Below are 26,504 nucleotides of genomic sequence, written 5' to 3'. Positions count from 1 at the left end.
TCCGCGGGGCATGATGGGGGAATTGGAGATTTCCATCATGGCGGCTTCCATTTCGGGCTACACCTTCAGCGCTGTGTGTTTCCACAGCGCCAACAGCAACGCCGACCACGTAGGTGCTGGGCCCCCCGCCGCGGCTGCTGGGGCCTCCAGCCTCGATCTCAGGCCGACGCCTGCGGCCAAGCTGGGGTCACTTGCGGCTCGCCCCCCGGGCTGGCCCGAGGAAGGAACCCGGGAGGCTCCCGCCGGCGGCGGACTCCTGCTGCCCGGGGCTCCTTCGCCCCCGAGATGGGCCCCCTCACTCGGTGCCTCCCGCCACCCGGCCGTCCCGGGACAGCAGTCTCCCGTTTGGCAGCGCTTTCTCGGCGGGCCACCGACAGTGTCAGGAGTCGCTTAGTGGAAACCGAGCGCCTGCCCCTCCCTGAGAATCAGGCTCCTAGACTTGTGGGGGGCGTCCGGGGTCGGGAAGGAGCCGAGAGACCCGGCTTTAGTCTAGGAGCGCGGGCACCCGGCCGCGCCCGCTGGTCTGACAGGTTGTTGTGGGCTGCGGCGAAGGAAACGTTGGCTGTCACTATTCATACTGGTTAGATACGATCGTGTATTTTTTTCGTCTCGATGGAAAATGAAATGTAACCGGGAGTGTCAGGTGTAGGGTCTACTTGCCTTGAAGTTTCATGTTTAGTTCCCTGGCGAGTGTTCTGAGACCACGGAACTAGTCTCAGTGAAATAGGGAAGTGACAGGCCTACGTATGAGTTATCGGAAATGCATTTTTAATGTCACTGGTCTCTGGATGGAAGTTCTTTATGAAACTAGATAATTTTTATCTTTAAGTATTTGCCCACCAAATTGAGGGATTGTTTTAAATGATTTTAGTAGCGAGTTATTTAAGTTCACTAAATAAATGGCGGGGGGGGGGGTGTTGTGGTTGTCATTACAAAGCAAAATGATACATTGCAGAAGAGGAAACTGGATATAGTTTGATGTCTGCAGCCCCAGCGTCCATTAATAAAAACTGATTTCATAGAGAGGTGATTCCATTAGTAAATTGGGTGGCATTAAGTTATTGTACCGTTCATCTCTTCGGTTTGATGGTAGAGCTTAATGATAGGAGTATACACAACATGGGTTTTTCCAGAGGCATCTCCTGTCTCTGGGCACTAAGGCCTTTGATACTGCAGCCAGATTTTTAATAATGTAATGCAGTTCCATGTATAGGTAGTTTGTGATACTGCTAGTGTCCCGTGGAAGTATTAAATACGATTTCAATACTGCTTCTTAACCTCTCTGTATCATGGAGTGCCTAGTAATATCACAGTTTATGTAAAAGGCAAAATTACTGTAAGAATAAGCAACCTGTTGAAAAGTGGATAGTTTTTTTTACAAATTGCAATGAGCTGGCCATGTTACTTAGATTGTTATTCATTTATTTCAAGAGAGATTTCTTTAATATCTATGCTATGCCAGGCATGGTACTAGGCTTCATAGAAATGTTAACCAGTGACAGTAGTTTGCAACTTGTATCTTATCCGAGGATACCGACTTATATTAATCTTGCCACAATTATATAAGTGGAATAAAGTAATTTCAATTTCATATATTTTAAAGTTGAAGAACCAAGAATTTGTTTTTGTAGTACATTCTTTTTTTTTGCCCTGGCAAGAAATCAGTTTAAAACCACTCATTTTAGTAGAGCTGGAGTTAGCAAACTTTTTCTGTAAAGGGCCAGACAGTAAATATTTTAGGCTTCATGAACCATGTGGTCTCTGTAGCAACTACTCAGCTCCGCTGTTGTAGGGAGAAAGGAGCCGTAGACAATGAATAAATTAGGATGACTGTTTCCAATAAAACTTATGGACACTGAAATCTGAATTTCATATAATGTTCACATGTCATGAAATATTATTCCTATTTTCTATTTTTTTCCAACAATTTGAAAGTGGAGAAACTCATCCTAAGCTTGTAGGCCATACAATAACAGGCATTAGGCTGGATTTAGCCCACACACTATAATTTGCCTACTGTTATAAAGTAACAGAGGCTCAGATAATCCAAACCAGTAGATAAATAAGTATTCATGTTTTATGTGACTTTAGAATGTCTCAATGTCACTGTTGACTTTTTCAAACTGAGGCCTGTGGTAGGATTGCCAGCTAAAACATAGGGCACCCAGTTAAACTTGAATTTCAGATAAGTAGTAAACAATTTTTTAATATAAGTATGCCCCATTTATTACATAAAAGTTATCCATTGTTTATCTGAAATTCATATTTAATTGTGTCCTGCATTTTTATTTGCTAAATCTGGCAACCTTAGACTATGGAACACTAGGAATCTGTAGATATGCTTTTAAGGTCTAAAATTCTGTAGGAATTTTAAATTGTATTTTCCACTTTGATTAAAGAAAAAAGTTTTTAACTTGTTACAAAGACAAAGCTTGTTTTTTGTAGTGAGAACTCATAACTGAAAGACTTTAATAGGATAAAACAAGCTTCTTTAGTCCATGTTTTTCCAGACTAGTAGTCATGGACCCTCTAGGTCTGAGAGAGATTTTTTTAAAGGGGGGTCTGTATATTACTCAAGTTTGAGAAGTGCCTTGTACATGATGATTTGGGATTTTAGGACACTCTACTCCCCTAATCCAATACAAAAGCCATGCTGAAAAGCATTTGTCTCTCCCTCCTCACCCCCACAGATTCCAACTGGGAATGTTTTTAAACTAGGAAACTTCTTTAATTGATTTGAAGGGTCAGTCTAGAATAGAAAGGACATTGTTTCATCAAATGTATTCAGCCAGCATTTATTGAGCAGCTCCTGTGTGCTGGGCACTATGTGAAGTGCTGAGATACACAGTGAACAAGCACAGAGTTCCTGCTCTCTTGGAGCTTATATTTTAGTAGGAGCAGGCATTTGTTAATACATATAAATATGAAATACGGCAGATAGAAGCGAGAAGACTAAGAAGAAAAAGGATGCAGGATAAAGGGAACAGTGTCTGGCAGACACTAGTGGGGAAGGCCTCTCTGAGAAGGTGCCATTTGGGTGGAGAGCGGAGTGGAGGGAAGGAGTCAGCCACGTGGATGTCAGGGACAGCCTAGTAGTTCCCCACCCACAGGGAAGCTGTGTTGACATTTAAAGTGTAGGTTCTCCAGCCGTGCTTGTGCTGAGCACCGCAGCAAATGTGAGACGGTAGGTTATATGCTGAGTAATCCGGAATTGACGGTGGTGTATGTTCTCCAAAGGTGTAAATAAATTTACCTCAACATTTGTTAAAGAAAAGCTTTCATGTAGTGATACGTGTATTTGCTGGAATCCTCATTTCCCATGCCAGCCTGGACAGGAGCAAACTGCTTTATCCTTTTAGCATTAGCAGTGTTTTTAAAACAGTGAAATAAATTACATGCTATTTCAAGAAAACAACCTTGGAATATTTCTGCTTCCTGAGCTTTTTTAATGTTGGTTGTTACACTTAGTAGGATTTAGGCGATGAATTCACTCTACTTCTTTTCACTTCAGAAAAACAGGGTTTTAGGGGAAGGGATTAAAGTAATATTTCATCTCGTCATGGAATCCTTTTTTTGAACAATCCACTTAATAGCTATATCTCAAATTGTTTTAGCCTTGTTGGTTTGTAGAATAGTAGTTTACATGGCAAGCTTATTTGAATTATTGTTAAAGTTATAAAATTATGATGTCCTCAATTCCTCTTAATTCCAGTAAAAATCATTTTTATTTTTAGCTGCAACTATTTTCTTCCATTACTTTCAGGAAGGATTTTTGCTGGGAGAGGTAAGACAAGAGGAAACCTTCAGCATCAGTGACTCCCAAATCAGCAACACAGAATTTCTACAAGTAATTGGTAAGTGAGTTTATCACTGACCTTAGAAATACTCTTCTTGTATATATGCTGCTTGTTTTGTTCTTTGCCCTTAACTGATTTTAACCTAATACTAGATTAAAAGAGTACGTAGAAAACCACTAAAATCACAGTGCCAGTCATTTGCACTAGTAAATGATCTGTAAACTCACAGTGTGTAGCTGTAAGTTCAGGTATTGTGTGAAGCCATCCCTGACCCACTGACTAGTCTGCCCTCTGAATGGCTGTGTGGAATTGCACGTGATGGTCTCTTCACAACCATGGTGAACCTCGAGTTTGCACCGTGGGCTGTGCCCATTGTCCCCATCACCTCGTGCTATAATGAAAGCGTGTGTTGTTCTGGTCCTTCCTGGAGGGATCTGGCAAAGATGTTTATACTTGTTTACAGAAGATATTTGTTAAACTTACACAGCCTTCTGAGGAATAAGCCAAACAGTGAATTTGGGGTCGATTGCTGGGGCAAACGAAGGAGTATTTGTAAATTCACCCCCTCTCTTTGGATCAGTCTCCTTTTGGTAGATAAGGATCATGGTCCGTTCAGCTGCACCTCGAGCACTTCACCCAACAGCATATCCTGATACTCAAAACAAAGCAAGGGCTGTTTTATTCATTCATGCAGCCAACAACTGTTGAAGAATGTCCATGCGTGAGGCATTGTGCTGGGCAATGAGAGGAATGTCCAGTGCATCCCTGCCTCCCAGGACTTTGGGGAGGATAAGGCGAGTGTACAGAAATACCAGAGAGTGCAGGGTGAGTGCTGTCAGGGCGGAACAAAGAAAATCTCATGAGCTCAAACAAACAAAGAAACAAACCAAAAAAACTGCTAGTGGATTCAATCAATAAAGACACCATAAGAGAGGTGAACTTAGGGCCAGTGGGCATTACATTCAGGGGCTCCCAGAGCAGGAATGCATGAAACACACAGGGAGGCTGGCCTGTTTCTGTCTGACTGAAATACAGACTGTGCGAAGGTGAGTGCTCTGTGGTTTGAAATACTGCTGGAAGGTTAGGTTATGTTGAGGCCAAATCATCAATTTCAGCCTGTTCTCATAGCCTTCTAGTACCTGGACTCGGAGACCAGGGTGGGGATTGAGGTGGTTAGGATTGGGGGAAAACAAGAGACAACTGTTTCTTAAAGAACCAAAACTTTGAAACACACTCCCCACAATACTGACTTATTAAAAAAAATACTTGATATACTGTTGCATAGTTTTTCTTTCGTTGAGGTTTTATTTTTGTGTTTTGTTTTGCTTAACTCTTTAAAATCCTAAAATAGTGAATTTGGTTTCATTGGCCATCTGTGCAATTATTCATTGTTTGCACTTGGGTTTTCAAAACTAATCTGGTATATGAAGGTTTGCCAGATAGACCTGACGGCAGACTGTGCAAGAAAGAGCACACTTGCCTGGCATGATCACAAAAGTAGCATTTCTGATGGACGTTCTGGCTATTTATTTATCTTTAAAAAAATAGAATGGTAAAGTAATTCAAATTCTCCAGCATAGTGTACTGTATCTTTGATTCATAAACCTTCCAGTTCTTGCAGTAAATACCAGTTTCCATGGTACTGCAGATATGGAGAAGAACCAACAGAGCGTCCCAGTTAGTTCCGTGCCATGACAACCCTCTTCTGCTGTATGGTGTTTAGTGTATTAGCTACATTCACTTCATTGTTGGGAATGGTCATGGATCTCATGAACAAAGTATTTGCTAGTATTGATATTATCTTAAATGTATTGTTATCATTGTAATATTTTTCCTTAAAAAAGAAATGCATATTAGCAAATGTAAACCAGGGACTCTGGAAAACCTGGATTGAAAGGCCAGACACTAGGTAACATGCCATGAGCAGTGTTCCATACCACTTGTGTGGAGAAAGTTTCCAGCATAGTTTAACCTCCAGAATAAGATATTTTAAATAAAATAAATTGACGAAATTTCTTATTTGTCAAAAATGTCTGAATCCACACACAGACACCTTTCCCCGACTCTGTACAATAAGGAGGACTTTACGTGGAATATCACATTTTGAACACTTGTTTTGAATACATATTCATTTTTAAAGCTGTGCTCACTCACTGGAAGTGGAGTCATCCACCCTTCGTGCTGGGAGTGGTCGGGAGGAGACAGCAGCAGAAGAGCTCCCTTAGTTAATGAGGTGAGGCAGCAGCAGTTACTGGAAAGAGCGGAAGCGGGAAGGAGAGGAGCTGTGCAGCTCACCCACCAGCAGGAGAAGCAGAGACAGGAAGCTAAGCAAACCCAGCAGTATGTCCCCGTGGGGATTTTCACAGAAATGCAGGCAGAGACGCCATGCATGCATGAAGGGGGTCCACTGTGTGGATGAACTCTGGAGGCTTCGGAAATTCCAGCATCCCAGGCAAGGCTGCCCTGCCTCCCCTGCTTCCAGAAGTCTTCCTGTCAGCTATCGTGCCCACCAGCTTCATTTCAGCCTGCGGCTTATTGTGTTTGAGAGCATCACTCTGTTTTTGCCACGGAGTGCTTAGTGAGGTATTGCAGTATCTTGTAAGAGAAAGCTTTAACTTCCTTTAGAAAATACCACGTGATATCTAGAGCATATCTTCAGCACGCTTCTAATCCAGGTTGTAAATCATAAAAGAAGTCTGCTGGGGTGGATTGATGACAGGAGTTTATATTCAGAGTTCAGAATTTACTCTAGGGATTTTCTTTAACAAAATATTCTTTCCTTTAAAGTAGAAGATGAGTTGGTTTTTCTTTTTTCTTTTCCCTGAACTCTAGTTAACGTTTTTACTACAGCCGTTCCGCATTTTAATTACTTTACTAACAGTATCTCTGAAATAACTTCTGATGGTATGCTGTATCATTTTTGGTGATAAAAGAGGGAAATATTTTTAGATGAGGTTTTCTTATTTGTATCACTATGTCGACAGTTATACTAAGCAAATGAACTTTTCTTTCCTGTGGAAGTACTGGCATTTCTGTGTGTTTTGGCAGCGTTCACATCAGTACAGAACCTGATGGGCATAGCCCAGTGTCCTTCAGGGTTGTGGTTTCATCTTAATTGAGTTAAAATTGAAGCCTGGAACCCTGCGGCTGTGGCTTTATAAGCAGCAGGCGATGATTCGCTGTCCAGGAGAACGTTGTTAATAGAATTGAGTGGTTAATTAGTCCTGTGGTCTTATAAAGCAACCCAGACCCTAAGCCCCCTGATGAGCTTGAAAAAATGGTTCGCTGTGGTTAATCAGAGCAATCTTTTAAGAAGTCGTTAGGATCTGCCTTACAAATGACTGTTTCCCTTGGTACTGAAAATCTTTGAAAGGGTTAATAAACTTCCAGAGTTTCTGCCCTTCCCCTTCAAAACATCTGGCCCAAGGACTTCCTTGGTGGTCCAGTGGGTAGGACTCCTTGCTCCCAATGCAGGGGGCCCAGGTTCGATCCCTGGTTGGGAAACTAGATCCCGCATGCATGCCACAACTAGGAAGCCTGCATGCAGCAACTAAAAAAAAGATCCCACATGCCAAAACAAAGATCCCACCTGCTGCAACTGAGACCCAGCACAGCCAAAATATATAAGTAAATATTAAAACAAAACAAAAAAACACCTGGCCCAGTTGTCCTGAGCTGCTAGTAGGTTACTGACAGTAGGATGGTTAAGGCCCTCCTTTCCCCAAGCTGTCCTCACAGCTTTTATCCACCTTGATTAAGTGCTTCCAGTCAGTGGTTCCTTTTTCCTCTTGGTCGTTGTTTAAACAGGTGAGATTGAGTAAGGCCACACAATAGCTGCAGGTTTCTGAATAAAGGCTTTCAGGTGTGTGCTCATCACACGTGGACAAATGGACCCAGAACTGTCACTCACCAGTTTACTTTGTCCTGAGAATGTGTCCCTGAGTTTAAGTGTTAAAAAGACACACTGCCTTCATGAGTGTACATGCTGTTTGGGAGAGGAAAACGGTCTTTTTATTGTCTGAGATTTTGGTTAAAATTTTTTTTTTAAATCCTGAGCTATTTTATGGTTGTTTATATCTTTACATGATTAACTGAGATGTATTTCCTCTTCCTAATTACAGAAATCCATAACCATCAGCCTTGTTCAAAACTTTTTAGGTAAGTCACATCCTTCTTTGTAGCTTTTCGTCCTTATTAAAAGATTAACTGACTGAAAACTAGTGAATTTAGCCATATCTAGTTGTGGCTATAAAGTTACAAGTATAACTGAGGGCATCCAAATTCACTTATTTTCGGAGTGCCAGATGTGTGTGTGGCTCTGTGTTAAGTTAGGAAGAGGGCAGCGGGGACAGTATAAATCTTGGCCTCAGTGGTTTAGAATGGAAGCCTTTCTGCCAGCCTCCCCGGCAAGGGCTCTTCAACCATAGAGAAGGAAGTTAATCAAGGATCGCATATAGATAAAATAAGTGGTGTTTTTAAGATGGATAAAAAGTGTTCAGTGTTCAACTTTAAAATGTAAGGAAAGGGAACGTAAAACCTACTTTTTTGTGTTTGATATACACCGTTTGAACATTATTACCAACTAAAGGACAGAAAGAGAAAAAATTGGAAGGAGAGACGTTCAGAGGGAGAAAGCAAAGGGCAGAGATACACATGGAGGGCAAAGGAAGGGAGCAAAGCGACCAGCACCTCCCACACGCCGGACTTCTGTTCCCCAAACCACAGTCCAGGCCTCTGCCTTCCTTCTCAGCCCCAAACCCTTCCACCTGATGGCAGGTATGATGATTTGCACTCTGTGTTTCTTAAAACTCCCTGAGGCCCTATTCTTCTACTTTCCCAAAAGCCAGGCCAGTACTTTCCTTGCATTGCTGCTCATACTAGTTCCATTCAGGGTTCTTGGTCAGCACTTCCGTCTGTAACACTGCCAACCCTTGTGCCTGGCTGTTCTTGCCCTGTGTTCCCTGCAGCTTTCACCCTGATCCCACTCCCATTTCCAGCTGACCCAAACACCCAGCCCCCCTTGCACCCAAGAACCCCTGGGGACTTATACCTTTTTCATCACCCACCTTACCCCCACCCCTCCCACACACACTTACCCATTGTTTCAGAAGATTGTTACCTGTGAATGAAGCCTCAAAGTAGCTGAGAGCCTCATCTCTTAGATTTACACATAACTGAAAGAGGAGCCAGAAGCAAGACAAGGAACCAGCAGTTCATTTGAAAAGAATCTCAGAGCAAATGAAATGATTCAGGCCCTGGTCCACACACAGCCTCTGTCTGTTGGGCCCTGACCATCTAAAGCTTTGGTAGGTGTGCCCTGCCATGCCCTTCTGAGGAATTCCTTAAACCACTATCAGCGAAGTAGTACCAGAACGTAGACTCACAGACTCATACTTTAAATTATAGACTCATAATTCTTAGAACTGAAAGAAATCTTAGAAATCATCTGTCTACTGCAAAATCTTTATTTTGCAAAAGAAGAAATGGAGGCCAGATAGGTTAAAATGACTTGCCCAAGATCCTACAGTGAGAAGCAAAATGGAGCTGGAGCTGGTATCTCCTGACTCCCAATTCAGTGTTTTTACTATAATTTGAACTGCTTCCTGCCTTATAAGGCCTGGGCTTATGGTGGTAGGAGGAGGGGAGGAGGTACCATGACCAGAGGTGGAAAAACACACACATCATTATGCCTGGACTGCACATCATGGGATCTTGGTCAGATCGGTCTCACTTAGGGGTGAGTACATTCAATATGAAGCTGGCCAGACCTGACTTCAAATCCCAGCTCTTCCATCTACCAGTTCTGTGACTTGGGGCAAGTCATTTAACCTCAGTATCTTCATATACAAAAAATGGGAATAAAACGTGTTGATTTGTTGGGCTGAACTAGTACTTACCTCCCAGCACTGAGATAAGAATAAATAAATGAATTAACATGAGAAAGCATGTAGCTGAGTGTCTTATTAAGGATTCAACAAATACTCATTTCCCTTCTTCATTTCTCAGAAAATGAGCTTCTGTGTTCTTTTTTCCCCCATAGGTAATTGATACTTAGAAACAAGGAAAAGATGTCACAACCATTTGAAACCACACATTTTATGATTACTTGCTATCAGCACCTCCCACTTATGGAAGTAATACCCTTTGAATATGGCAGTCTCTTGAGTATTCTTTGATGCAGAAGATCCTCATATCTGTAAAGCATTTAGGTGTCTCTTTATATACCTATTGCAGAGAAGCAATTGTCTCTTTATTACCAATAGGGTTAGATGACCCATAGACACATATTGCTAAACATATTCATGTCCAGATGCTATGTATTTTTAATAAAATATTTTTTCTCTTAAATAAAAAAACAGTTTTTACGACTATGCAAGCAAAGTTAATGAGGAGAGCTTGGACAGGATTCTTAAAGATCGGAGAAAGGTATGTTCTATTTATTGCCCAGTCTGATTTGGAAATCAGTTCTTATTACCCAAACTTAAAACCAGAAAGGAATGTAAAATGAAACAATGAGATTTGATGTTAACATGTAAGAATTCTGTTAAGTAGATTTTAAAGGTAATTTGTAAACGTGACACAATGCTTACAATCTACCAATAGAACAAAGCTTAAATATTTAGAGTATGATTCCATTATGTAAAAGTCAGAAGAAAAAAAGAACATAAACTATAATCTAGAAAGTTGACAATACTTGAGTTGATTCTGGATGGTTCTGTATTCCTATTTTGTAATTTAAAAAATAATTTTGCCAACATTTAGTACACAAGCATGAATTTTATAATGAGGGAAAATATTTTTAAAAAATGTAAATTGCAGTCAAACATCTTTGGATATGTTACTCTTTCAAGTTCAATTAATGATGACTATCGATGTTTTTCCAAAAGGTCAAGTGTTTATTATTTCTGTCAGCATGTGCATATAATGTTCTAATTGTGTATGTATGGTAAGCAAGTCTGAATAGAATTGAAAATGAACCAAAGCTTTATTGCTGCAGCACTGTCTGATGGTCTCATTTATAATTTACTCTGTTGTACCATGTGTGGGGTTTACTTTTTTACCTTAGTATATTAATTCCAGAAAAATAGTTTGGTCACTAAACCATCACTTGAGGGGAAAAAGTACCAAAGAAAGTTTCAACTTATCAAACAGAAAACAAAATGCCTTTGTTTAGGAGCATGTATTATTTTTTAAAAAGCTTTTAGAAGATTACCTGTGCATAAAAATAATCAGGATAGGACTCCTAAGGTGTCTGAAGAAGGGCGTCAGATGTAAGAGTGCAGTTAGAGTAGATCAACAGCCTTTCCAATCCACAGAGTCTCACTACCACTGTCAGGTGTACAGGCAGAAAGAAAAGTAGGTAAAATAAAGTGAAAAATGGGAAGTGTGGGGGATAGTTTTGAAAGAAGGACAGTGGTTTTAAGGGTGCTAACAAACTCAGGAAGTGCGTGGTATTGACAGAGAGTCAAACACAGTCACCTGCCCAAGTAGGAAAGTGGGTTAGGGCAGCCACAGGCGTCACTGTCCAGCTCCCGCATATTCAGGGACTTGCCCTAAGCATACATTCTGGGCTTCTCTTAGCAGTCCATCTTCATCCCCCTGCCACTGCCTTACCTCCTCTTTCCATTTATTTTCATATTTTAGATAATGAAGCTTCATTATACTTTCTAAAACCAAAATTTATTCCATGAAAATTCTTACTGAAGCACAGTTGTTTAGAGTACTCACTACATATGAAATTACTAGGAACTTTTTTTAGTAGATGAAAAAATTTAAAGTGAAAAAATGAATAAATATGAACAGGAAATTCACAAAAGAAAAAAGAAATCCATAAATGCCAAGAAGTAATGGAAAGATGTTCATTCTCAATCAGAAAATGCAAAATGAAACACATAATGCTGTTTTTTTTTGTCCATCCAGTTGGCAAAAGTGTAAAAGGATTGCTAATATCCAGTGCTGGCAAGACTGTGGGAGATGGGGAAGCTGTAGTTGGTGGGAATGTAAGTTGATACAGTCATTCAGGGGAGAGTTTTTCAATAACAGAATTTTAAATATGGAGTTCCACCTCTAGGAATCTGGCCCAAGTAAGTAAATGCATCTAGGTACAAAGGTATGAAAAGCTAGCATTATTGAACACTTTAACTGTGCCAGGCCGTATTCTAAGCACTTCCCAGGTATTGACACATTTAATCCTTGCAATAGCCCTATGAGGCTGTTATCATCACCCCCATTTTACAGTTGAGACAACTAAAGATAAATAACTTGCTTAAGGTTGCAAGCAGGAAATGTTGGTGCCAAGCTTTAAACCCAGCAGTCTGGCCTTTTAATCTAGCATACAAAGATGTTCGTTGCGTCTTTGCTAATAGTGAGAATTTTGAAAGCAATCTAAATTCCACCAGTGAGGAATGGTTAAGTAAATTACGTTGGTACCTCCATACTATGGGATATGAAGCAGCCTTTAAAAAGAATGAGGCAGGTTCTCATGAATGACATAGAAAGATCTCAAATTTAAAGGAAATAACTTCAGCCTATTTTTTATAAAAACAAAAGTCTGAGTATTTAAATGTACACAAAAAGGTCTGGAAGGAAGCCAACCAATCCTAAAAGTGGTTACTTTGAGAAAGGGAGCAGAGATGCTGCTGAGGAAGGGATATTTTATGTGAGAAGGTTTTTACAATTGTATTTTATATTGAAAATAAATTGGAAAAAAGAAAACTCTACCATGTAGTTTTTTCAGTAGTAAATAGGGACACATTTCCAAATTAATTTGGGGATTTTAAAATTGGATTTGCTAATTTACTATGGTGTTTTGTATGTTGGTTGTGTATTAAAAATATTATCATGTTTTAAAAAAAAGTAATAAATAAATAAAATTGGTTTTGCTGTTTTGAGACACAGAGGACCAGTCATAGGTTGTTAACTGGAGTTAACTTGGCTTTTCCTGGGGCCAAGATTCTCAAAAAGGTTAAAAGCTGGTCTTTAGTTTTGATTTTGTAGAACTTTGTGCTAAAGCTAATGTTTATATATTTTTTTTTTTGCAATTAAAGACAGGAGTTTGTTGCTTCAGTTTACCTGGAAATTATGTTTTATTTTCCATGGACTTTGTTAAAGGGACTCTTTAAGGATTTTTTTCAAAAATCCAAATTTCTAGCCCCAAAACAAAGATGATGCATAATATTTAGACTGAAAAGCTTTATAGTTGACTCTGGTTTTTTTGCCCCAAGAAATGGTACAAAGTTACATCTTTACCTCAAAAGGGTTACAGAAGTACTTACAAAGGTACATTTAAGATGTTAGGCTTAAAAATAAATAAATAAATAAATAAATAAATAAATAAATAAATAAATAAATAAAATGTTAGGCTTAAAAATACGTATATACTTTAAACAGTATCTGACATGCAAAAAATATTTTTAATTGATATCTCTATAAGAAAGTGCTGATGGAAGCTTCTCAAAAATTGACTCTTTACTAGGCAGGCTTCAAATCTAATGTTTAATTGAAAAACCCTGGGAGTTCCCTGGAGGTCCAGTGTTAGGGACTTTGCCCTCACTGCCAGGGGCCCTGAGGGCCCGGGTTCAATCCCTGGTCAGGGGGCTAAAGTCCCAGAAGTAGCACAGGGAGGCAGAAAGAAAGAAGGAAAGGAAGAAAGAGAGAGAGAGGGAGGGAGAGAGAGAGGGAGAGGAAGAGAAGGAAGGAAGGAAGGAGAGAGAGAGAAAGAAAGATCCTAAGAATTGGACGAAAGTTTAGTATGTGGAACTCATATAAAATAAGTACATAATGATTTTAAAAGTTCCCTGAGTCCTAAAATTATTCATAAGAAAACACAAGCTAATAAAGATTTTTGTCACAACAGCAATTAATATATAAAAAACATAGAAATATGTTTACTAAAAAAAGTGTGTGGCTGTCAAATATAGAAACTCCACAGCATTGCTGAAACATTAAAAAAAAAAAAAAAAGTTGGGTTTAAGATAGAGGCTAACGTTTTTGATATGAAAATCCCCCGGTGGGTTCAGCGGGGTTGCGGGCTCAATTACTGCTCTGGCAGAATCCATATTGTGTTTACAAAGTTTTGACCAGCCTCAGGTTTTGGGCTCAGGCCAAAGAAGCAAGTGAGAGGCGGAGTTCTGCTTTCTTGAAAGCATCTGCTGTGAAGTAGATAGCGACGAACGTTACTGCCAGCTTAATATCTTCGTAGGGCCGAAAAGAACGCAACTCAGAGGTGACGAGTATGCCCACTATTGGGGATAATTGCTTTGGCTCCAAAGAATGTAAGTGAGGAGAGGAGAGAGGAGAGTCTTTATGAAATATTGTCTGAAACTTCAGCAGAGATGAGGTTCTAGGGAGAGATATTCATAGTTTCTCATCGTGGCCTACACATAGCTACCAAAATAGTGCTCGTCAGTGTCAGTGACCGCATTTCTCAATAGCCTTGCAACCAGCCTGTTAGCTCTCAGAGGGGGAATTTTAGTTGTCACCAATGTGAATTATTTTGGCATCTCATCTTCTTGATCAAAGTGAAGGGGGTTATCTTTTTAGCAAATATTGAATAAATTGATATACAAAATAAATTTATAAGGCTTCCTGCTTCTCAGAAAATACAAGTGGAATAAAACAATTAGAATCAGCATAAGTGAACATCGTTAGTACCCATCCATTTGCAAGATTCTTTAATCAGCGAGTATTTCCTGAGACCAGCCCGTGTGCTGAGTGCTGCTCAGGCCTCTGCGGGGGTGGGGTGGGGGGTGAGATGCCCCCCATCTTGCAGAGAAGCTAATCCAACGTTAAGTATAGAGTGCCCAGACTCAGAGTGAAAAAAGCCATGTTCTTTGACATTGGTAGCTCTAGCCAGTTGATAATTTTTCTTACTGGCTTTCTTTCTTTTTTTTTTTTAAAGGAAGGCTACTTGTCACTCTTTTATGAGCACCGTTGTGTGAATGATGTGGAATTTTAAAGTTAGTGTAGTACAGTGGGAAGGTTCCAGGTCCTTGGTTGTCACTCAGTAGCTCTGTGACTTTGGATAAAACACCTCATTTATAAGATTTACACTGTCGGAGGTGTTTGGGTTTTCTTTGTATTTAAAGAATATCAGAATTAATTCCTTTGATATAATTGGAATTATGCTTTATTTTTAGTAGGACTCCTTAAAGGCAGGAACTGTTTCTTTGCTCCCTGTAGTCCTTGCATGTGATATGAACTCAGTGCAGAAAATATTACTCACTTCCCAGGGTTGTTGTAATAATTAGTGAAAATATTTGTAACTAGCTAGCTGGGGGTCTGGCACAGGGGCTCCGTAAAGGTTGGTTGACTTCCTTCCTAACATAATCTAAATTTACTGTTAATTTTAATATGACAGGAGCAATTTTAAATTACTTTGATTTCTTAAACCAGGATTTTCATTGTTTGTTTCTTAAAAAGAAGCTATATGAAGATTATTCTTCTTATAGAGAATAAAATTGTCTCTACAACAGAGATTTTCAAACTTTAGTATGCATAAGAAAGAACTTAAGGACTCATCTTAAATTCAGATTCCTGTCTCTAGCCTTAGAGGCTCTGATTCTGCAGGTTTGGGTGGGGCCCAGGGGCATTTTAGTGAGCTGCCAGGTGTCTCTTAGGCCATCTGTCTTCCAGATGTTCAGCAGATCACATTATGAAAAATATTCTTCCAAGAGCCTGTCAGTTTAACTCACTTACCAGTTAAGTTTGGTTATAGTCAGAACTGACAAAAGTGAAACTTTTTAAATTGTTATATTGAAGTATAACATGTAATAAACTGTGTATATTTAGAGAATATACTTTGATAAGTTTTAATATACATGTACATGCATGAAACCATCATCAAAACAAGATAATGAACATAGCCATCCCTGCAAAAATCTCCTCATGCCCTTTTCTGATCCCTCCTTCTCACCGACCTCCCCCGTTACCTGCTGATCTGCTTTGTCACTATAGATCACTTTTTATTTTCTAGAATTTTATATGAAATAGAATCCTATAATGTATGTTGCTATTTTTATTATTATTATCATTTGGTCTGGCTTCTTTCCCTCAGCATAATTATTTTGGAATTCATCTGTGTTGTATTTGTCGGTAGTTTGTTCATTTTTGTTACTGAGTAGGATTTCAGTGTGTGGCTACACCACAGTTTATTTATCCGTTCACCTGTTGATGGACAGTTGAGTTGTTTTCAGTTTTGAGCTGTTGCACATAAATCTGCTATGAACATTTGTGTACAAGTGTTTGTGAAGATGCATTCAGAATTAAATTTGTAAGATTTCATGCAACTTTTAATGCTTTTTTTCCATCTGTTTTTGTTGCAGAAAGTTATTGGGTGGTACAGATTCCGGCGAAACACACAGCAGCAGATGTCGTACAGAGAGCAGGTTATCCATAAGCAGCTCACCCGCATCCTTGGGGTGCCCGACCTCGTCTTCCTTCTCTTCAGCTTCATCTCCACCGCCAACAATTCCACTCATGCTTTAGAATACGTTCTCTTTAGACCAAATCGAAGGTAAAGAAAGCGTTCCTCCCAGCCTCGCATACATATGAAAGATGTTGATACAAGTAATTGAGATTTGTGACTTTAAAAATAGGCATTTTATAGCATCTTTAAAGAAAAGTGTTTATAACTCTCCTTTAGCTAGTTTTTTTTAGAAGAAAATTATTTTTCTTTTAAAGAAAAGGTTAGAGAAGCTATTTTTCTGTCAGTTTTATAAATCAAAATTGTTTTTGAATCAAGAAGCATTAGCAAGACATTAATTATGCATCAATTCTTATAGGAATAAACAGCTGGAAATCATCATTTGCTTCTCCATAATCCATTATGTAGAAATACAGTTTTATTGCACTGTAAGTCTGATTATAATTTTAAAACATGATTTCAAAGACAAAATTGTAAAATTGATCCACCTACTGGTTAATGAGGGTTTTGCACTGTGAACTCGCTAAAATAACAACAAAAATCATATGATCATGGTGGCTGTCTCTAAACAACAGAAGGGGTACCCTCCAGAAATTCACTTGTAGTAGAATAAATTAAATCAGTATCGGTGGAAATAATTATTAATTGTTAAGTAGCCATTTGCAAGATTTCATTAATTAGTAAGTTCTTGAGCACTTAAAACCTCCTCAGTACTCTGTCAGTTGCTGCAGAGATGCAAAAGACGTGTAAGACACCTCTGCCCTGGAGGAGTTTACAGTTGAGTTTCCACTTTAGGGAAGGGAAAAAATTGCTAATTCACGTAACCCTGTGTTGTCTGTGGAAGCAGGTCCTCTGTGAGACCTTCAGTTAGTTCCCAGTGCGGAGACTCAGGCTCCTGTTGGCAAGACCCATTCTTCAAGCAGAGCAGTGCTTTCAACATACTCTCTCTCCTCTTTCCCCACAGGTATAATCAGAGGATATCCCTTGCTATTCCCAATCTAGGCAATACTAGCCAGCAAGAGTATAAAGTGTCTTCAGTGCCAAATACTTCTCAGAGTTATGCCAAAGTTATTAAAGAACATGGGTAAGTTGAAAGGTAAAATGAATATTTTTTTCCTTTCTTTTGTTAACAATATGTTTATGGAGAAATGTGACATTATATGATATGATTAACATTGAAAAATGCAGTAAGGTAATTCTCTAGACCACCGCTGCCATATATCAAAATCTTATGCTTATTGAGAAGATAGGTTACTTTTATCAATATTTATTTTTTTATTCATTTGCCACAATTTTTTTTCCACAATTGATACAAAAGTTTGGATAGAGTGTGTGTATTTCTGAGGTTCTGAAAGCTAACGGTGGTCACTGAAAAATGTATAGAGTGATCTAGGAAAACAATAACACTTTTTATTATTTTTCAGTTATCTTGGTAAGATGGGTTCTCTTTTCTTTCTCTTCTGTAATTCTAGGGGTGTGGACATTATTGCTGTAACATTGTCACCATGGACTTGTACCATTTAAGTAATAGATTAAGGTAGAAATGATGAGAAAGTGCATTCCACTTGACCGCAATTCTAATCACTTTGTGCATCTTTTTTCTGTATCTTCTAGTACTGACTTTTTTGACAAGGATGGAGTAATGAAAGACATCAGGGCAATTTATCAGGTTTATAATGCACTTCAGGAGAAAGTGCAGGTAACTGATTTGTTTACTATTTTCATCTTATTTTTATTGCCCAGATCTTTTAATTCTATTTTAATTTTTAATAATCTCCCAAATGACAAATGAATCGTGGTCCAAAAATGAGAATGTGCTCTCCCAAAATGATATCAGATGTGTGTGTGGAGTAGTTGCTCATGCGAGCCTACGAAAGTCTGTGTCACTCTGTGTGCCTTCAGTAGAGACTCTGAAGTACGGAATTCATATCACTCTGTTAAATACTTGTGACCTCTTTAATGACAGTTTTTTTCCTGGGGAAATGTATTCCAAATTTAAAGGATTGCTAAGAACACAACTGTCCCATCACTTGTACTGTAAGTGGAGACTCACCCAAGGGCACCCATAACTCAGGACAGCTCTGCTTCCTAATTCTAGTTCACTCACTTTGCCTGCAGCTGCCTCCGCTAAGTGGGAAGATGCATTGGAGCCTGTTCATTCCCAGGCATTCATGCAACAAATATTTATGGAAACAGCTCCTACAAGCCGGGTCCCGAGCTAGGTGCTAACAGTACTTTCCCACGTTCTTTTCATCACCCCCAAAGTGTTCTTAGGAGTAATTTGTCCTAAAACCCTAAGAACATAAGAGCCTTTGAGGACAAGAAGGAGAGTGGTAGGGCTGAAGAAGCCATCCCAGGCCTAGAGAAAGCCTAGTTTTGAGGAGGAAGGCCCCGAGGAATAAAGAGAGGAATGAAGGCAGCTACTGAAAAGGAGGAAAGCAGACAGAGTTCAGCCTGGGGCAAAGAAGGCGGCCTGTGACGGGCAGTTTCCAGTGCCAGTGCTCCAAGTTAGGGTCACGGTTACCCGTGGCAGCATAGGGAACTTAATACACTGGTGACCGGCCCACTTTCTGGTGGTCTCTGGTATTTCTGTTATGGAAGGAACGTGCAGTGAGAAACAGCTTTTTGTCCTGAATTCATGACCATGCTCTTTTCAGACTGTCAGCGCTGTCTAACGGACTTCACAATGGCTGTTATACTTTTCACTGCCTATTGATTAAGGTCTGCCCTGCAAACGCCAGTATCACGTCCGGTGCCCTGATAGGAATGGTTAAATTACATTGATATGGTCTCAAATCGTTACCTTTCATGAAATCTTGACTTTGAAACTTATTTTCTTTTTCAACTTTCCTTAATTAAAAATAGTTTCTATTAAATAAATCATGTCATCTGATGTTTGATTGTTGATGATAAATAAAAGTTAAAAGTATCTCATTCCTGTCTTCTGTTCATCCTCGTATGCCAGACTGGTATCAGAAATTCCCTTTTCATATCAACAAAGATGAGTAAGCAAGGGAAGAGATGAACTCTTTCCCTCCTTATCCTTCTTTTTCAAGAATGTGTAAAAAAGCTAAGTAGCATAATCATCTTAACGTAATTAAGAAATCAGTTCAGTGAATAACAACAGTACTGGACTCTTGGACTGTCACGATTTTGTTCTGTCTTAGGTGTCTGCTTTTTAACTCAGTAAAATATCTGGACTCTTCCTGGGGTTATAATCGATGCTGTCTTTATGAAATGCCTCATGCTCGGATTTGAAACTAATTGTTCTTGTTGTCATTTTTCCCTCAGGCAGTGTGTGCAGACGTAGAAAAGAGTGAACGAATTGTTGAATCTTGTCAGGCGGAAGTGAACAAATTAAGAAGACAAATCACTCAGAGGAAGAATGAAAAGGAACAAGAAAGAAGTGAGCTTCCTATTAATTTTACCATCAGTATCAGGGAAATGTCTGGTTTTAAACATCAAATTGTATAATAAATTACATGCATTCTTCTACAGTCATCAAGCTCCAAGTTAGGCTGTTTGGAAGAGGGCGTTCACTTGTCTTTAAACTTTTCCAGAAAGGACATACTGTTTTTCATGGTGTCCCTCTCAAGTCTCTGAAGCTGGAAGAAAAAGAAGACCAAAGGTAGAAAGGCTGAAGCAAGTTAGAATAGATCCTGAGAAGTGATATGATCTTTGTACAGTGGATGTGATGTTTCTTACTAAGTTAACCCTGGCGTGCCTTGCACATAGAAACAGTGTCCTGTGTTCATTGCAGCCTCATAAAAGAGCTACCTGAAATTCTCTTGACTTTATATTTGATTCATGGGCAGGGTCTCAACAAAGGCTAAGAATGTCTGGTTTTTGATAGCAGTGGATGACTGGATACCATTAAGCTAAGGAACCAGCTGATAAAATGAGAGTTAGGCCCAAGAATCTATTTTGTTAATTCCAGCATGGTAACATACATATTTGCTAGAATGCCACCAAATTTTTTTTAATTTATTTTTTTATTGACATATAGTTGATTTATAATGTAGTGTTAGTTTCAGGTGTACAACAAAGTGATTTAGTATTATATATATATGTATATATATTCTTTTTCAGATTCTTTTCCATTATAGGTTATTACAAGGTATTGAATATAGTTCCCTCTGCTATATAGTAGGACCTTGTTGTTTATCTTATATATAGTATGCATCTATTCATCCTGAACTCCTAATTTATCCCCTCCACCCACCCTTTTCCCCTTTGGTAGCCATAAGTTTGGTTTTTATGACTGTGAGTCTATATCACTCTTATAAATAAGTTCATTTGTATCATTTTTTTAGATTCTATATATGTGATATCAGTGATACTGTCTTTGTCTGACTTACTTCACGTAGTATGATAATCTCTAGATCCATCCATGTTGCTGCGGATGGCATTATTTCATTCCTTTCTATGAATGCCACCAGATTTAACATTTGTAAGTAAAATCTATAACATTGATGTCAACTAATAGCAAGTGTAAAAGAAATAACGGTATAACTAACCTTTTCTAATTTAATAAGAATATATTTGCAAACCAGTTAAAATGTAATTTCCAGGTAAATGATGTCTGGTTCATTTCTACTGTTACATTATTCTCGAAATAATCAGAAATGCAGACAGGGATTTGTGCACAAGAGTGTTAATCACAACTTTATAATCTCAGAATCTTGGAAACAATCTGTGACAGTAATTGAATAAACACCAGTAGAATAGTTAAATACATTTTGGTATATCTGTATAATGGAATACTGTACAGCCATTGAAGTGAATTTTAATGACATAGGATAATATATAATCTTATACGAAAATACTAGGGTATAAAATGGTATAAACATATTATCTCAGCTCTGTTTAAAATACATGTACACAAGGACTACCCTGGTGGTCCAGTGGTTAAGACTCTGTGCTTCCATGGCAGGGGGCATGGGTTCAATCCCTGATCAGGGAACTAAGTTCCTGCATGCTGCAGCAAACAAACATGTACACACAAACACACACACAAAGCTGGATAATAGAACTAGAATTCAGAGAAGTTGGGGTGCCTGACACCTAAAGTTTATGTTTTTTAACCCCAGATCTTATGCTATTTTCACCAAAATTTTAACAGTGTCATCTGGGTGATAGAATTGTGGGTGATTTAATTTTTTTGTTTGTTCTTAAATTTTGTTCTTTTCGTAAATTTTGTACAAATGATTTTTATAATATTTTTTAAATGTACTTAAAAACAATTTAAAGGCCACAGACTCATAGATGTGGGGCTGGTTCAGCTTTACCACCATAAAAATGCAGTAAAATCATGGCCTAGTACCTGGAAAACTGGCCGCTTAACACAGGGCTTTGAACTTTAAGGGAGAAAGAGATGTTTAAGAGTATTGTGACAAGTAGTTGTCAAAAAGTTTTTTTTAATATAAATTTATTTTTGGTTGTGTTGGGTCTTTGTTGCTGTGTGTGGCCTTTCTCTAGTTGCAGCCAGCGGGGCCTACTCTTTGTTTTGGTGCACAGGCTTCTCATTGTGGTGGCTTCTCTTGTTGTGGTACACGGGCTCTAGGTGCATGGGCTTCAATAGTTGTGGCATGTGGGCTCAGTAGCACGTGGGCTTAGTTGCTCCATGGCATGTGGGATCTTCCTGGACCAGGGATCAAACCCATGTCTCCTGCATTGGCAGGAGGATTCTTTTTTTCTCCCCCCAGCTCAAACCCCTGTTTATTTATTTATTTATTTATTAAGCTGTTTATTGGAATATGTTTGCTTTGCAGTCTTGTACCAGTTTTTGAGGTACACCAAAGTGAATCAGCTGTATTTATACATATATCCCAATATCCCCTCCCTCCCACGACTCCCTCCCACCCTCCCTGTCCTGGCCCTCTAAAGCATCACCCATCATCGAGTTGATCTCCCTTTGTTATACAGCAACTTCCCACTAGCTATCTGTTTTACAGTTGGTAGTGTATATATGTCTATGCTACTCTCTCACTTCATCCCAGCTTCCCCTTTGCTCCCCTACCCCAGCCTCTTGTCCTCAAGTCCATTCTCTGCATCTGCATCTCTGCTCTTGCCCTGTCACTGGATTCATCAGTACCGTTTCTTCAGATTCCATATATATGAGTTAGCATATGGTATTTGTTTTTCTCTTTCTGGCTTACTTCACTCTGTATGACAGTCTCTAGGTCTAATCACCTCATTACATATACTTCAATTTCATTCCTTTTTATGGCTGAGTAATATTCCACTGTATATATGTGCCACATCTTCTTTATCCATTCATCTGTTGATGGGCATTTAGGTTGCTTCCATGTCCTGGCTATTGTAAATAGTGCTGCAGTGAACATTATGGTACATGTTTCTTTTTGGATTATGGTTTTCTCTGGGTATATGCCCAGTAGTGGGATTACTGGGTCATATGGTAGTTCCATTTTTAGTGTTTTAAGGAATCTCCAAACTGTTTTCCATAGTGGCTGTACCAGTTTACATTCCCACCAACAGTGCAAGAGAGTTCCCTTTTCTCCACACGCTCTCCAACATTTATTGTTTCTAGATGTTTTGATGATGGCCATTCTGACTGGTCTGAGGTGATACCTCATTGTGGCTTTGACTTGCATTTCTCTGATGATTAGTGATGTTGAGCATCTTTTCATGTGTTTGTTGGCCTTCTGTATGTGTTCTTTGGAGGAATGTTTATTTAGGTCTTCTGCCCATTTGTGGATTGGGTTATTTGCTTTTTTTTTTGGTATTAAGCTGCATGAGCTGCTTGTATATTTTGGAGGTTAATCCTTTGTCCGTTGCTTCGTTGGCAAGTATTTTCTCCCATTCTGAGGGTTGCCTTCTTGTCTTGTTTATGGTTTCTTTCGCTGTGCAAAAGCTTTTAAGTTTCATGAGGTCCCATTTGTTTATTCTTGATTTTATTTCCTTTATCCTAGGAGGTAGGTCAAAAAGGATCTTGCTTTGATGTATATCATAGAGTGTTCTACTTATGTTTTCCTCTAGGAGTTTCATAGTGTCTGGCCTTACATGTAGGTCTTTAATCCATTTGGAGTTTATTTTTGTGTATGGTGTTAGGAAGTGTTCTAATTTCATTCTTTTACATGTTGCTGTCCAATTTTCCCAGCACCACTTATTAAAGAGGCTGTCTTTTTTTCCATTGTATATTTTTGCCTCCTTTGTCAAAGATAAGCTGCCCATGTGTGCTTGCGTTTACCTCTGGGTTCTCTGTTCTGTTCCATTGATCTTCCTTTCTGTTTTTGTGCCAGTACCATACTGTCTTGATCACTGTGGCCTTGCAGTATAGTTTGAAGTCAGGAAGCCTAACTCCACCAACTCCCTCTTTCCTTCTCAAGATTGCTTTGGCTATTCGGGGTCTTTTGCGTTTCCATACAATTCGTAAGATTTCTTGTTCTAGGTGTGTGAAAAATTCCGTTGGTAATTTGTTAGGGATTGTGTTGAATCTGTAAATTGCTTTGGGTAAGATAGTCATTTTCACAATATTGATTCTTCTAATCCGAGAACATGGTATGTCCCTCCATCTGTTTGTATCATCTTTGATTTCTTTCATCAGTGTCTTATAGTTTTCTGCATACAGGTCTGTTGCCTCCTTAGGCAGGTTTATTCCTAGGTATTTTATTCTTTTTGTTGCAGTGGTAAATGGGAGAGTTTCCTTAATTTCTCTTTCTGCTCTTTCATTGTTAGTGTATAGGAATGCAAGAGATTTCTGTGCATTAATTTTGTATCCTGCTACTTTACTAAATTCTCCACTAGTGCTAGCAGTTTTCTGGTAGACTCTTTAGGGTTTTCTATATATAATATCATGTCATCTGCAAAGAGTGGCAGTTTTACTTCTTTTCCAATTTGGATTCCTTTTATTTCATTTTCTTCTCTGATTGCTGTGGCTATAACTTCCAAAACTATGTTGAATAATAATTGTGAGAGTGGACACCCTTGTCTTGTTCCTGTTCTTAGAGGGAATGCTTTCAGTTTTTCACCATTTAGAATGATGTTGGCTGTTGGTTTGTCATATATGGCTTTTATTGAGGGAATTTCCTTCTATGCCCATTATCTGGAGAGTTTTTATCATAAATGGATGTTGAATTTTGTCAAAAGCTTTTTCTGCATCTTTTGAGATTATCATATGGTTTTTATCCTTCAATTTGTTAATGTGGTGTATCACATTGATTGATTTGCATATATTGAAGAATCCTTGCAATTCCGGGGATGAACCCCACTTGATTATGGTGTAAGATCTTTTTAATGTGCTGTTGGATTCTGTTAGCTAGTATTTTGTTGAGGATTTTTGCTTCTATATTCATCAGTGATATTGGCTTGTAGTTTTCTTTTTTAGTGACATCTTTGCCTGGTTTTGGTATCAGGATGATGGTGGCCTTGTAGAATGAGTTTGGGAGTGTTCCTCCTTATGCTATCTTTTGGAAGAGTTTGAGAAGGATAGGTGTTAGCTCTTCTCTAAATGTTTGGTAGAAGTCGCCTGTGAATCCATCTGGCCCTGGGTTTTTGTGGCAGGAGAATTCTTAACTACTGTGCCCCCAGGGAAGTCCCAAGAAGTATTTTTTTTTGATGTGAGGCCTGTTAAGGAAAAATTCACATTCAGATGACTGCCAAGGATGGTGAGGACTACTGATTTATCTTTCTGTCCCCACAGTCTCTGAGCACAATAAGCAACAGGTGAGGGAAACACCACCGGATTTGGAGTTAAAAGACTTGTGTTTTGAGTATCAGGGCCCCATTTCTAGCTGTTCTCTTAGTGAAGTCACTTAACCTTTTTGAACTCCGTTTCTTTGCCTGTATAATGGAAACAATGATATTAATGATGACAGTGGTATTTCAGAGAGCTGTTTGGAGGCTTGAATTAATGTGTAGAAAATTCTTTTGTAAATTATGAGATACTATGCAAATGTAAAATAATTCATAGTAATAATAAATTTCACTGTTTTTGTTGCTATTTTCCAGAACAATCAGGTTGACCATTTAATGTATTGAAATGCAAAGCTGTGAAAATACAGAGTTACAGTTTTCTTCCTCTTTTCACCCAGGATTGCAGCAGGCAATGATAAGCAGACAGATGCCATCTGAAAGTTTGGACCCCATGTTCAGCCCTCGGATGCCCTATCCTGGGTTCGCAGCTGAAGGCAGAAGTATGCTTGGAGACGCAGAGGCCTTGGATCCTCCTCCCCCTTATTCTGATCTTCACCCAAATAATCAAGAAAGTACTCTGAGCCATTCTCGCATGGAAACTAGTGTCTTTATGCCTCGACCTCAAGCCGTGGGCTCCTCCAGTTATGCCTCCACCAGTGCTGGACTGAAATATCCTGGAAGTGAAGCAGGCCCTCCTCCTTCCCAAAGAGCAGCTGGAGACAGTGCCGAGGAATCAGACGACAGTGATTATGAAAATTTGATTGACCCTACAGAGCCCTCTAATAGCAAATACTCACATTCAAGGGATTCTCGACCCATGACACATCCCGACGGGGGCTCCAGGAACACTCAGACCTCCCAGATTTAACTAAACAAAAGAAACTCTCCACTTAGCACTGTTTTCCTTAATTGCTTATTGAGAGTTTTTTGAGGACTTAATCTGGGGGGAGTACTGCTTTCTCGGACCCCTGAACTCCCCAAGACGAGAGTTTTTGGGTTCAGAACTTGTAAGAACCTCACACCCACGGGTCCTCACCTGCGGACTCAGTGTGCAGGTTTCACGACAGAATCATTAAGATAATCAAATTGTCCTAATTCTGGTGCGATTCATGGATGTACTGGTAAATTTAGGCAAAGATAAACTTATCAACGTAGTGTCTGTTCTTTAAAATAAATTGGAAATTAGAGACTAAGCACAATTAGTCTATAAATGTTCTATAAATCAAAACCTTACCTCTTGCACTATCATGCCTTGAAATTTACTTTTTTCAAAGGGAAACTAGTTTAGCAGCAGCCTTCAGAGAACCTTCTTTCTATGATGAGCCGAAATCATCTTTGCCAGAAAGGAAATTTTGGTAATTCCAAGAAGCCTGATTGGAACAAATGAGATGTACCTTCTTTTGTCTGCATGACTTTGTGAGATCGAAAGAGAGGGCTTTGTTTCAACTTTTCCTACTAGCCTGTTATGTACTGTCACTTAAAATGGTTGCCTTTTTAAAAAATGTAGAAATACTAATTACCAGTAAGTAATCATCCAAATAAGTATGTCATAAAATAAATTACTTATTTTTCTTTCGGGGAATTGCAGTGACTGCTGTGTTGCACTAGCCACATTTATGGTCTCTGTT

The 26,504-nt window shown here is 39.1% G+C and overlaps 1 protein-coding gene across 2 annotated transcripts; it reads left to right on the top strand.

Annotated features, from left to right (window-relative positions):
• ABRAXAS2 (abraxas 2, BRISC complex subunit) lies at positions 1 to 26,370 on the top strand. Of its 2 annotated transcripts, none has more exons than XM_057736491.1 (9): positions 1 to 109; positions 3,764 to 3,854; positions 7,919 to 7,955; positions 10,157 to 10,223; positions 16,121 to 16,311; positions 17,186 to 17,305; positions 17,836 to 17,920; positions 19,513 to 19,627; positions 25,275 to 26,370. In XM_057736491.1, exons 1-9 carry the CDS (start codon positions 11 to 13, stop codon positions 25,742 to 25,744), a joined length of 1,275 nt encoding a protein of 424 aa, XP_057592474.1. In that variant the 5' UTR covers positions 1 to 10; the 3' UTR covers positions 25,745 to 26,370. The 2 variants fall into 2 exon arrangements, with proteins under 2 accessions (XP_057592474.1, XP_057592473.1); XM_057736490.1 differs by lacking the exon at positions 7,919 to 7,955 and adding an exon at positions 8,386 to 8,573 and having other exon boundaries at positions 30 to 109; positions 3,764 to 3,784.
• Positions 26,371 to 26,504: the final 134 nt, after the last annotated feature.

Source organism: Hippopotamus amphibius, chromosome 5 (genome assembly GCF_030028045.1).
Source record: "Hippopotamus amphibius kiboko isolate mHipAmp2 chromosome 5, mHipAmp2.hap2, whole genome shotgun sequence".
NCBI classification, from domain to species: domain Eukaryota; kingdom Metazoa; phylum Chordata; class Mammalia; order Artiodactyla; family Hippopotamidae; genus Hippopotamus; species Hippopotamus amphibius.
Note: the sequence above shows the minus strand (reverse complement) of the source record. Positions and strands in the feature narration are given on the sequence as shown.